The following is a 13,875-nucleotide window of genomic DNA, read 5'->3' on the forward strand; positions in this document are numbered from 1 at the left end:
TTAAATTTTCAGTTCTTCCCAAAAACTGTTTTTTAGTAGAGGTTAAATATGTCTAATAATTTTAATTGAAAATTATCGTAATGTATTTGAGTACACAGAATGAAGCTAATACAGAAACTTATACAATTACATTTAACATCTTCATTCCTCTTGATATATGCCATTTTAATACCAAATCAGGTATATAATTCATCCTGAAAATACTGTAACTCTGTTGCCTGTTTGTGTTCCTTTCATCAGACTGAAAATGTATTGTATTGGTTTTCCCTCCCTTCCCCTTCCCTTTGCAGATGGATAACTCGACCTCCTTGTCACAGGTCTTCGAACCAGACACCCTAAGCATCGGATCCATTGACAATCCAGGAACCGTCCAGGAAGAGGACGAAGAACCAGACTTGGACGAATTGGACCACGTCGAAAATAATGCCGCCGATAATAATTACATATCAAACCATTTAGAAGAAGAGCAAAATGGTTCCGAACCTCTGGAGAACTGCAATGACGATCTTCTCAGACGAGCTGAACGGAAGAGAGACCAGCCTGAAGGAGTCCACCAGACAGGAGAGCAAGGAAGGCGACTCGGCCGAGGTTGCCAGCCCTGTGAGTCTGCACATCGAAGTTTTGTCTTGCTTCAAAAGAAACGGATTTTGATGACTCCAAAGAATAACTAAGATACTGTAGCGCCAAAATGCCACTTATTACTTTAAATGTCATGATTCTCCAAGTTTGAGTATTCAGTTATACCTGATGTTTTGAATTTTCAAGTTCAATCCTAAGGTGACCCCTTATATTCAGTTTCGGTGATCCATGGCGTCTGAACCATCACATTCATTTTCCAGACTTGTGTAGTGACGCCAGATGAAGGAGTTGAAGAAGGGAATGACGAGGATGCTGACCTCGAAGATGCTGCCAATGGAGAGAGTAAGTAAAAGATGCTCTCCTTATTGATGAAGGTTACTTTCATTCCAATAGTAAGTCTTGAACGAAGTCAGCTTATGATATTAAAATTTATGACTTTTCCAATGAAATTCATCTCTGGATGAGTGGCGTTATTTATTGTGCGGTCTGTTTGCTTTGAAATAATCCAGTCGCTTTGATCTAGAGGCCAGCATTTGAGGAGTCTTCATTTTAAAGTCAAAATATTACATTTTTTTCTTCACTACTATTTCTATGGCGTGCATACCTAAAGAATATCAGGGTAATTTCTTTCAAGGCAAAAAAGGCTAGAGTTGGGAATGTACCAATTACAAATTGTGATGAAGAAGCGTTTTTTGTTGTATGAAAAAGAAATTTCTGCTATCACTGACATTAAAAACTTTGGTTACAGTATCACGTTTCTATATTATAAATGACTAGATCAGTAGTAAAATAAGGTTTGGGATATTATGCTGGTATAAATTTTCTTCCATAATTTAAAATATTCATAGTAAAATGCTGAGATTTATTTGCAATTGAGCTTTGGTTTAGATAATTTTGGTAGAATCCCTGTGTGATCTTATTGAAATTCACAGGAAAACATTAAGAACCATCTATCAGTATGTTAGTAACGATTGCTCGAATTTAAGTCAGAAAATGTATGATGACTTGATTATCGTAATTAAATCGGATAGGTAGATGCTTCAATACACATTAAAACTATTTCTTGAGACAATAAGTGTGGTTCTCTCTTATTTTCTGATGTGCAAGGCCGCTTAATAACATCAACTTCAGAATCGAGTTCAGCGGTTCAGTATTTGAAATTACACTTACAGTGGATCCCCTGTATTCCCGTTCTCAAGATTTGCGGACTCGCGTATTCACGGATTTCTCTATGGACCATATCTACCCATTATTCGCAGAAAATTCGCATATACACGGTATTTTTTCTATGAGAAATATCCACATATTACACTATTTTCATATCAATGTCATGATTAAATGCACTTTTAGTCATAAAACTATTTAAAAACTCGGGTATAAGCATTTTTAGTGGATTTGTCTTGAGTTTGAACCAACAAAATAGGCAGTTCTTAGCATTTTATAGCAGTTCTAAGTACATATTCGTGGATTCTAGCAATTAACAGGGGGTGTCCACTGTGTTCAAGGGTTTATAGGAGTAATTGCAGTGAATTGTGACTGCATATTTGCTGAACTCTTCTTACAAAGTTTTCTTTGTAGCTCCTTTTACTCCAGTATTTGCTTCGCAGAGTAATACTGATTTGAAACTGCAACTATGTTTCATAATAGATGTATGAGCATGCACTAATTTCTAGTGCCTTGGGAGTATTCTGTATAAATTGCTAGACTTAATTGGGTAGAGCAGTTATTATTGAAATTTTGGTATAATAACTCGAGTGCAAGCTAAAAGAAGTAATATCTAAGTCAAGCCATGTGCTGTAGGCCTTTCTCTCCAGAAGTGCTGTAGGCCTTTCTCTCCATGAGCTTAATATACAATCCAGCTGTATTATTATCGTTTCTAAAGTTATTCCTTTTGAAAGTTGTGTACATCACTCACGCACATTTGTGAATTGTATTATACACCAAATTCTTCATGGCATTGCTCATCGCTCACTCAAAGCATCAGTCCTTTCCGTTACTTTCATTTACTTATTTCCTTATTTGTCTGAACTACAGTAGTGTTGGTGTTCGTGTGTATTTTTTTTGTGTTTCCGTTCTTACAGCAGCCTCCTGTGTTAGTGCCTCGTTCACCGTGGAGACTTGTAACCCTTCCACCACAACCCCAGTTATAGTTAGCAAAACCTCACTAGACAGTGGCAGCCACTCTGACGTAGGTGTGTAGTCATCATCGTCTTTCTTATCTCATTTTGTCAACCTATTTGCTGATGCTGATCCGCTGGCGATCCCCAACCAAACTGTCTACTCTTTTGTTCTGATTTTTGAGCTTTTTTTGTCTTTGGAAGAAATATGTTTTAAAAGAGTACCTACTACAATGAACGTTGCCATCTAATTATGCTTCTTTGTGTGTCAGATGTGACACAAGACATTTTTGCAATGCTTTGTGCAGATTCCCTGGCATAGGAGATGATGCTCCTGGGCCATACGCTTCCTCTCTCCTACCCCTCCCCCCCCCCCCACTTTTTTTTTCTTATGCTCTCATCCTCTCCATAAATGGTACAGCTGCTGTGCTGAATGTGTGAATATATTAAACTCCCATGATCTGTGAGTAGTAATACCTCCTTGATAATATGCCGTTTTCATTTTCAAATTATTCGAACTTACAAGGTATCTAACAAAATGCTATGGGTTTTATATATATATAATTTTCCTGTGGTATTCGCTTATTTAACTTCGTGGATCTACTGTGATTTTTTAAGTGTATATATATATATATATATATATATATATATATATATATATATATAAAATATACACATACATATATATGTGTACCTATATTTATGTATTATATATGTATGTATGAATTTGTATTTGTATGTGTTTTTATAGATACATTGTGTACTGTACAACAGATATATTCATATGGATAATATCCACACTACATTAGACATTTTTTACGTTCAAGAGATACTGATAAAATTTTTTTTTATTTGTTTTGAATTAGATATCTTTTTTGAACTTGGAAACCTTAAAATCTTGAGTGTGGGTCTGTGTGTGTGTGAGTGTCGGTGTTAGTGATGTGATAGACGTATTTACATGACAGAATTTTTCAGTACTACTGTTTTGTGTCTACAAACACACTGTTCTATTTGTTAAGTTCTTTACAGCTGGGATCTACCTATGCTCTATTCCATTTGGTGCATGCATGACTGGTCCCTTTTGTATCCTTGTAATGTTTTTTCTTTGGCTTTTCATTCATATTTATCTTGCATATTGTCTGCATTTCATATTTCATGCCTCACTTCATAGCAGTTTTCATGTGATAATTTATTCTTTCTTTTATTAATTTTTTATTATCTAATTTTATTTCCTTTTGGCTGTTTGCCTCATCACCTGTTCCGTATCGCCGTTGTAGAAAGTTGCTTCTCAAAGTAATTAAATGGCAATATGACATCCAATATTGTTCCTTCTCTTAATAAACACTGTATATAACAGTTTGTAGTAAGGTTATTGTAGTTCATTTGCATCTGCAGTCTAACAGATGTCTTAAGAAATTCTGAACCTTCATAGACGCTTGTATGTTGCTCAAGAACCTTCATATATGTGTACTGTATATAGACTGTGTATATGATCAAATTAACATATTTGCATACGTGTGTATGTGGGATTACAGATGAGATATGGTGTTTTTTTTTTGTAATGAAATAGGAAACTAGCAAGCTCCTGAGAGTAAGTATTGGTTCCTCCTTTGTCTAATTAAGGCACTGGTATTAAAGGTAAGTTTATTTCCAAAGAATGACTGAAGACAATGCTAGATGACCATCCCAAGAGAATCTCGAGATATATGTCTTTGTCCTTTACACAAAAAAATTGGATTTGCGCAAGATACGAGTTATGCACCTGGCTCAAAACTTTGACATTTAAATGCTTACCTGGGACCTCCACCCCAGTTCAGAAAGCTTCCAGATTTGAGCTTCAGGTGATCCACCATATTAATTTTATCTCAGGATGCACTGATATATAAATGTTCAGCTTAAACCTTTGTAACTCACAATTTATTTAGATGAATGAAGGAGAAATTTTTAAGATACCGTGGTTTTTCAGCATTTAAACATCTTTTAGTTCATAAATTGTAAATATTTTTGAAGGATTGTTATTAAATGCAAAAAATATTAGAATAGACATGATACATCCAACTGAGCCATCAAGAGAGGTATGACCCTTATTGGCATAACTCTCTTGATGGCTCGTTGGTCAAAGTCGCTGTGCATCATTGTGTCTCAACCCGATAGCAGTTCAAATCCCACTGTTGATGAAGCACTCATCACTTATAATTCCCCTGGGGTAAGTTATCCTTAGGTATTGGGAATTGAATATTAAACTATTTTCGTGGCGTAATATTTGTGAATATAAAAAAAGTCACAGTGTATGCAAAATATTCGTTTATGTATAAATATATATGTATATATATATATATATATATATATATATATATATATATATATATATATATATATATAATATTTATGATGAAAATGGCCCATAAAACCCCATTTGAACGCAGCAACCATATATTTTAAGCACTTCCCTCTATGACCCTCTTTACTGGTAAAATATATATATTAACTTCTGACTCATGGATGAAGCCCACAAGCTTTTTAAAAAACTTCACAACAATATTATTTCATACACATCCTACTCAGACTCAGGAGGATTTAGAACAGGACATCAAACTCCCCTACACCTGCTGCACCATTAACTTCTGTATTTCATGCACTTAGCATTCCTTGACATCAAGGATCTTCCTTCCAGTAATCTTTGCTCCTTCTATTAAGCACTTTCTAGGTCTTACTCTCCTCTTCCCTCCTTAAACTTTTAAGGATCTTTCCTAGATAGTGACCCAAAGGGTTTTTGGAGGTCATTACCTAGGACTGCCATTCCTTAGGGGTCATTATATTTATGATATATACAGTCTTTAGTTTATGTTTTTACGATAACCCAGCGGACTTGTACTAAACACTCCGCTTAGATAGATACATACTTGTTTAAAACCTGGGGGGTGGGGTTTTAAATTATCCAAAATTCTATGTACATCTTTGGTATGGTAAGCAAGATAAAGCCACTATGATTATGTGTCCCCTCTGTCACCTTTGCTTTTATGTAAAGGAGCTATTTGTGTTGTCACCATGAGGACTTTTCCCTCAACCAGACAACTGACTAGCTTACACTCTGATCGATCAACCAATCACACTCATCCTTATACAACAACAATTCAATGTGATCATGTCAAATCCTAGCATCTTTCCATTTATCAACAGCTTTGTTATCCTCTTTACATCCTCAACAGTAATGTAGGCAAGCATTCACAAACTTAAACTAATCCTCTACACTTGCATTATTCTGCTCTCTTGTTACCTCATATTTAAATATATCTATAGCTAATAATATATATATATATCTATATATATATATATATTGTATATAATTTGTGTATAATCATTGGCTCCGTATAGACTGTGTTTTAACCAATATTGGTGTATGTGTATGAGGCGATGTTAGTGTTCGTAATGAAGTCTGCCTTGAATTTTGATAAAAATGCTTCGGTTAGAGAATTATAAGTTAGTTTGTTAGTTTATGTAGTCTTCTTCAGAAAATTATGTAGATAGTGATACATTTGATCTTTTGAGAGATCAAACTAAAGACTCCCTGTTGCCTTGTAATTTCAATTTTTCTTTTTTGAAAATTTTTTTAGTCATGTATTGCTGGTACAGTTCTTCTGCTTACTTAATTCCCTGTATTCTTATTCCATTTCATGAAATGACTTTTTTTTAGTCTTCATATTCACATTTTATATTGTTTATAAGAGTTTCTTCAGGAGGAGAGGTTGCATCTAATTTTTTCAAACGAAATGCACCTTGCAGTGAACGGTACCGAGGATGAACTCGCCGCAGACGATGAAGTCAAAGGCATAACAAACAACAGCAGTAGCCAAGAAGTCAAGGAGAACGGGGAGGCGGAAAATGGCATCAACCATGACGATAAAAACATGGATACACTCGCAGTGGAGGAGAATCAAGATGGTCACAGTCTGGAATCTCGGTCCTCCTGTATCTCTCCAGCATCATCTCAAGGCGGCGTTTACTCGGTCAGTTGGTAATCTCTCAGCCACTCCTGGTGTGTGAGAGTTTGTCATTAAAAGTCACCATTCACCATAAAATTGAGCACTAAGCAAAATCTCTCTCTCTCTCTCTTCTCTCCACACACACACATATAAATCTATTTCTATTTTATATTTGATTTTCCATTACATTCCTCTATGTGGCTACCTTGTTTTATTACATGATAAATTAGAAAATATTTGTACATATCTTTTTGTAATTACATCAGTAAAACTTCAAAAAAAACTTTCCTTTTTTCATAAGAAATTGGTAGTGATAATACTCCCATTATTGTACTGCTACATTATTTTTTTATTGGTAAAGGAACGATTTAGATTTGTAATTGTTTCTTCTTGGCTTCATTAACTTTATAATCATTGTCTCCTTTCAGATGGAATTACTTGAGACCTTTGGGCTTAATCTCCACCGGATTGACAAGGATGTCCAGAGATGCGATCGCAACTACTGGTACTTCACACAAGACAATCTTGAAAAACTACGAAATGTGATGTGCACGTGAGTCTTAATTTTTAAAAATAATTTTTTGCATTTTTTTAAATTAATTTTTTTGCTGTGTTTAAAGCTTGCCTTGCAGTGATAAAATTATCTACAAAAATATTATAACTTCTGTAAGTCTTCATAATGCCAAGTCATTAAAGAAATGGCTGTTTTCATCCTTATATCATTAACTTTTAGTGTTGTTGCGTCAAGGCATGAGAATAAACTTTCATTTTAACATTTTTGAAGGTGAGGGTACCAGTGTTAATAGTACGTACATTTATTTATTCCAGATATGTTTGGGAACATTTGGACACTGGCTATATGCAAGGAATGTGTGATTTAGTAGCCCCTCTGTTAGTTATATTTGATGATGAAGCAGCAACATATTCTTGTTTTTGTCATCTAATGGGGCGAATGTCTCATAATTTTCCTAATGGTGGAGCAATGGACCAACATTTTGCAAATATGAGGTATGTGACTGTTACGGCCTCTGAGAGAGGTCCGCTTCAGGTTCGATATGGAATAATAAAAAAAAATATTTCAACACCAACAGTTGAAACTGGGGATACGAATATAGAAAGAAACACTAACACAACAAAGGTTTATTTACAAGTTTACTAACATAGGTAAATGCAGAATGGTATCTCCTATTTACATAAAAAGATAGAATCTTACACTGCATGAACTGCTAGTCAATTTGGTAATTCGAAGCGATGGCTTCTCAAAAGGAAAACGATGATTGCAGACGTCCTCTTGACTCCGTATTGCAGAAAATAGTCTACTTGTAAGGCAGAAACTCCCCAAAACCTGTAGCAGGACCTTTCCTTCTCTGAAGTCTGCTCGACGTCGCGATAACACGGTAGTTCACTTCTGAAGACGACTAGACCAGTATCCAACCAACTCTCGAGCAACTTTTCTTCTGATCCTTCGTCGGTCCCTTTCTCTCTTATCTCTCACGGATGATCTCTGCTGCTGCTATCTGATCTGTGGCTCTTACTGAGGATATCTCTCTGTGACTAACTGGAGTCTCTCTTGTACGATCTCTGCTTCCTCCTGCTACGACCGTCGTATTTATACGGCACTCTGGGGGCGGAGCCTACGGCGAACTTCACAGACTCCTGGGATTTCTAGAACTTCTTAGATGAATCTAGACGAGGTATTGCATCAGAAATCGCGGCGTTTCTCACGTCCCGACGAGTCCCACAACACTCCTGCCGATTCTAGAACCATCATGATAACAGGCACCTCCAACACATTGCGCTAACGCTTCCTTGCTGCCGAACTTCTCGAAAATGCGTTCTCCTTTCCTTTATCTTTCTTTGCTAGGAGGCAATTCTTTGCTAGGAAGCAATTACCATCACACGCCCCCCCAAAAGAGAAAAAAAATTAAATCAACTGATTTTATTTTTTTCTAAAGAGGAACAAGAATTAAACAGCAGGGAACAATTCTGCATAAAGCTTTAATCCAGTCAAACACGCACGCTTCTCCACACACACTCACTCGTGCGATAACAGAAAACGGTTATTGGGCCACTCATTCTGAGAAATCTCTAGAGGCTATCAGCTAATACATTATCCTTCTCTCTTACTTTTTCCGTTTTCTGAACTCTTCTTAAAACTTATAAATACTAAAACACCTCATGTGTTTTTCTCAAAACTAATTTCTCTTTCTGGGACACAATTACCAAGGGCATGGGCGGCGGCCAAGGCACGGGGCGTTCTTTATAATTCTGAAGCAAATTTACATTTATTGCGTTTGCTCTACTCTTACCCACATTAATTCTATGATACAGTATATATTTCCCCTCTCCTCTAACAATGAAAAAGGACCTACGAACTTATAAGGTAAAAAGGGACTTTCTCTCAAGACTAGTACTAAGACTTTATCTCTTACACACAAACTTCTCTCTTTTGCTCTAAGATCAAGTTTTCCTTTAATTTCCCCTTGACTTCCTCTCGCGTTTCGCTAAGCGCCAAGAGCTTCCGTTCTCTTCTGCTAGCTGCCAAACATCTCTTAGATTGTTTTTATAATACTCAAGATTAGTTACGCAATCATCTCTACCCTTACTTCTGGGCAAAGTTCCGAACATATTTATAATTACATTATCAAAAGATTCGCCTACTGAAGGAATATTACACAACTGAACTCTGGGAATTACATGAATCGGTTTCCCGGCAATTTGATATTCATGACAGCTTAAAACATACCTCTTTACATAATTTTTCATTTTAGTCCAAAAGTACGCCCTACTAATACACTTGAAAGTTTTATTTACTCCCAAATGTCCTTGCTCATCATGTGCTAACTTCAAAATTAATTCATGAAACTTCCTAGAAATTATGAATTTTTCTGTGATTTCCCCTTCACTACCTGACTTAGGACGGACATGACACAAAACTTTGTCCTTTACACAAAAAGTTTCCTTACACACATCATCGAGATCATCATCCAGCTCACATTCAAAAATTCAGGTTAGTGTCTCATCCTCTCTCTGCAACTTGACAAGCTCATCCTTATCCAAAATGTTAGAGCCTAATTCATCACCGTAACTAGGACTAGATACTGGTACATTTACTACGTTACTCCCGACAGCTATGCCTTCCCCTTGGCTATCACTGTCAACGATAGAGTTAGGTCTCTCAGCCACACTCATGCCAAGATCAACCTTGCTACCTCTATCACACTCGTTCGAATCCACGAACTTACCTACGTTCGAATCCACGAACTTACTCACGTTCGAATCCACGAACTTACTTTCGTTCGAATCCACGAACAAATTATGACCGTAGTCTACGTCTGTATCTAAACCCGACCTAGTTACTACCATTTCAGGCACCGGAATATTCCTCACAGCAGGATTCACATTCTTGGATAAAGCTAAGTCATTGCCGACAATAATGTCAACGCCTTCGATGGGCAAACTGTCCACAACTGCAAGTTTTACTTCTCCTGACACTACCTGACTTTCTAAATTCAACTTCAACAAAGGACAAAGAACACAAGTGTTAGGAAATCCACCTAACATGACTTTCCCTTCCATATTGATTTCTGCCCTGTTCGGCACACACTCCTTCCTAATCAGTGAGACAGCAGCGCCTGTGTCTCGAAGCAAGACCGCTTCTCTCAAATCTACTCCTCCAAGAGAGGAAACTACACCTTCTGACAGAAATTCACCAAAAACTTTCCTAGTTTCTCTCATCACATCATTCGTACCTGACGAAAGGTTAACTAGAGACACTGATTTCTCACCGTCCTTCTTTTCTACTGCACAATTTCTCACTAAATGCCCTTTCCCATTACATCGGAAACAAGTTCATTCTGAGCCACTAGATGCCACTTTACTCTTACAAACCTTAGACGTATGACCAGGTTTTCCGCATGTATAGCAGGAATAGTCACTTTTACTCGCATTGCTATTACTAGGACTGAAACCTTTACTGCTTTGTACTCTTACCAGATGAAGGATCATTTCGTTTCTTACTGACACTCAAATTATGAGTTAGACTATATTCGTCAGCTAGCCTAGTTGCTCCTGCAAAAGATACTTCTCACCTATCCTCTATATAAAGTTTAATCTCAGGGGATATGTTATCTTTGAAGTTTTCTAAAAACACTAAGTTCTTCAAACTATCAAAATCCTCAACCTTAGCAGAAGTTAACCAATCAAAAAACAGCCTTTCTATCTTCTTACTGTATTCTACATACGTGGTATTTTCATCCTTTCTCAAATTTCTAAATTTCTTACGGCGAACTTCACAGACTCCAGGGATTTTTAGAGCTTCTTAGATGAATCTAGACGAGGTATTGCATCAGAAATCGCAGCGTTTCTCACGTCCCGACGAGTTCCACAACACTCCTGCCGATTCTAGAACCATCATGATAACAGGCACCTCCAACACAATGCGCTAACGCCTCCTTGCCGCCGAACTTCTCGAAAATGCGTTCTCCTTTCCTTTATCTTTCTTTGCCAGGAAGCAATTACCTTCACAGTGATTTCATCCTTTTTCCCTGCTGGAGAATGGATTGCTTGCTGTGTGATAAAAAGGTTTGCCTCGAACAAACCTCAGGTACATGCATTATAGATTATCTTCGAAGCAATACTACCTTTTGTGGATACAGGGGGGGGCATCAAGTCTAAAGTCTATAAATTCAGATAACTACAAATGCATAACAAAACGAAAGGCTCTTATTTGATTTTCAGTGTTATTTCTGGATGTTATTCAGATCAAATGCTATCTTAGTACTAACCATAAAGCATGACAATCTTGAGAAGCATCTTGGTTAAGAATGCAAATTGACAAAACTAAATTTTGAAGTAAATTCTTTGCTTTTATTTTATTGGATACATTTTTGACAACTGTAAGATAGTAGTAAGATAATGCATAGATGATGCAAAATAACTAGAGTTGGTATACACTTTCACATACTGTCAAAGAGGATCAACTTTCTTTTTAGTTCTCTCTTAAAATAAGATTATTTAGTATATACAACACCTTGTTCCCCTTACATTTTGCTATGAATGACAGTTTTAAATATTCATAGTTAGAAAAAGTTACCTCTCTTTATTCTTATAGAAAGTATTGTGGATAAAGTACTGGATACAATATGGTAACACATTACACTTGACCCACTAGTATATATATATAATTTATATATATTTATATTTATATATACTATATATATATATATATATTTATTTTTATATATTTATATTAATATGTTTTTTTTTTATAATGTATATATATATAAATTATATTTATATTTTTATATATATATATATATATATAAGATATATATATAAAATATTTATTTTATATATATATACATATATAATATATATATATATATATATATATATATATATATATTATATATAATATATATAATTATATTGCACTTGACCACTAGTGTGTGTATATATATATATATATATATAGATATATATATATATATATATATATATATATATATATATATATATATATATATATATATATATATATATATATATATATATATATATATATATAAATATATATATATATATATATATATATATATATATATATATATATATATATATATAAATATATATATATATATATATATATATATATATATATATATATATATATATATATATATTATACTTGTTGCTTTTATTCTACTAACATGCAACTTTGTAGTTTGCATCCTTAATGGTAATGATGATTATCTTCTCAGATTTCCAATTTAGGCTTAGTTGAATATTTTCCTATGATCAAGACCACCCAAATTATTGCCAGTTTATAAGATATTATACTCTTCATTATAGCCTAAACACACACGCATAAAAATTTTAATTTTACTACTAGGAATACTATCACTATTATTCTGTGATGTCACTCTTTGGAATATAGGTATTAAACTAATACTCCTGAAGAGTTCCTTTTCTGCCGTACAATTTGATTTGTTGAACTACACCATTGGAAGGATTAAATTGAAAAATTATCTTTATTGATAAGTTTAACAGCATTAAATGGATAAAAATATAAAACTGTATGTATGGACATTGAATGCAAATCCATACTGAACTTTCAGCTTTGCTGTGTACTGTGGCAAATGATTTCACAGAAAATGTAACCTCAAAAGTACATTTTATTGATTTACTTAGATATTATAAGAGAATGTCATAAAAAGCACAAGATAGTGTTAAAAATAGACTCGGCTGTTAGTTAAGTTATAAACTCAGATGAGTAAGAAAGTGCTAGAAAAAATAATTTAACCATGAGTGTTCTGTTTTCATTGTGTTTGCATATTGCAATATTGTTTAACAAGTATTAGTACTGGATTTTTGTAATAAAATTCTTTTTAGGTTTCTTCTATTTTTATTTCAATTACAGGTCCCTAATTCAGATACTGGATTCCGAAATGTTTGAACTGATGCATCAGAATGGAGATTATACACACTTCTACTTTTGCTATCGTTGGTTCCTTCTGGACTTCAAAAGAGGTATTTGAACAATGGTTAAATTCTTGACTAGCAAGAGACTGGGGATGGTACGGCTCTGATGTGACAGAACTAACTGTGGCTCTTGCTATGGTTCTCATCTTTTACTATGTCTTCTTTCATATACGTACTGTTTTTTTCACCTTACTTTTCACCCCCTCCTAACTATTGTTTCAACATTCTTCTCAGCACTGAGTAGCCTTCGGCCTAAATATTTTATTCCTATTACCAATACAGGCAGTCTCTGGGTTACAACGGGTTTGGCTTACGACGTTCCGAGGTTAAGGCGCTTTTCAATTATATTCATCAGAAATTATTTTCAGGATTACAACGCATGTTCCAGGGTTACGACGCCTACAATGCTGCTCATCTGGGAGAAGAAATATGACACCAAAAATGTAAAATAAACAATATTTGAAGGTTTTTTTGGTGCAAAATGCAATAAGAATGCAGTTTACATAGTTTTGAATGGACCCAAAGCATTTAAAATAAGGTTTTCTTATGATTTTTGGTGATGTTCTCGCTTACGACAATTTTCGGGTTACAACGTGTCTCAAGAACGGAACCTCTGTCGTAACCCGGGGACTGCTGTATAGACAATTACCCCCCACTGTTCATCATGGATTCGCCTATTCGTGGATTTTTCTATGGAACCTATACAGGCAGTC

At 35.0% G+C, this 13,875-nt stretch overlaps 1 protein-coding gene across 1 annotated transcript in view; it reads left to right on the top strand.

Moving 5' to 3' along the window:
• The window catches only part of LOC135198984 (small G protein signaling modulator 1-like), a 528,765-nt gene that overhangs the window by 511,879 nt on the left and 3,011 nt on the right, over positions 1–13,875 (top strand). Inside the window, exons 20-27 of the mRNA XM_064226904.1 lie at positions 291–474; positions 515–600; positions 840–921; positions 2,661–2,771; positions 6,480–6,703; positions 7,108–7,232; positions 7,508–7,687; positions 13,101–13,210. Of these exons, the coding sequence (XP_064082974.1) occupies positions 291–474; positions 515–600; positions 840–921; positions 2,661–2,771; positions 6,480–6,703; positions 7,108–7,232; positions 7,508–7,687; positions 13,101–13,210 (1,102 nt within the window). The remainder of the gene's footprint in view (positions 1–290; positions 475–514; positions 601–839; positions 922–2,660; positions 2,772–6,479; positions 6,704–7,107; positions 7,233–7,507; positions 7,688–13,100; positions 13,211–13,875) is intronic.

Source organism: Macrobrachium nipponense, chromosome 23 (assembly GCF_015104395.2).
Source record: "Macrobrachium nipponense isolate FS-2020 chromosome 23, ASM1510439v2, whole genome shotgun sequence".
Classification (NCBI taxonomy): domain Eukaryota; kingdom Metazoa; phylum Arthropoda; class Malacostraca; order Decapoda; family Palaemonidae; genus Macrobrachium; species Macrobrachium nipponense.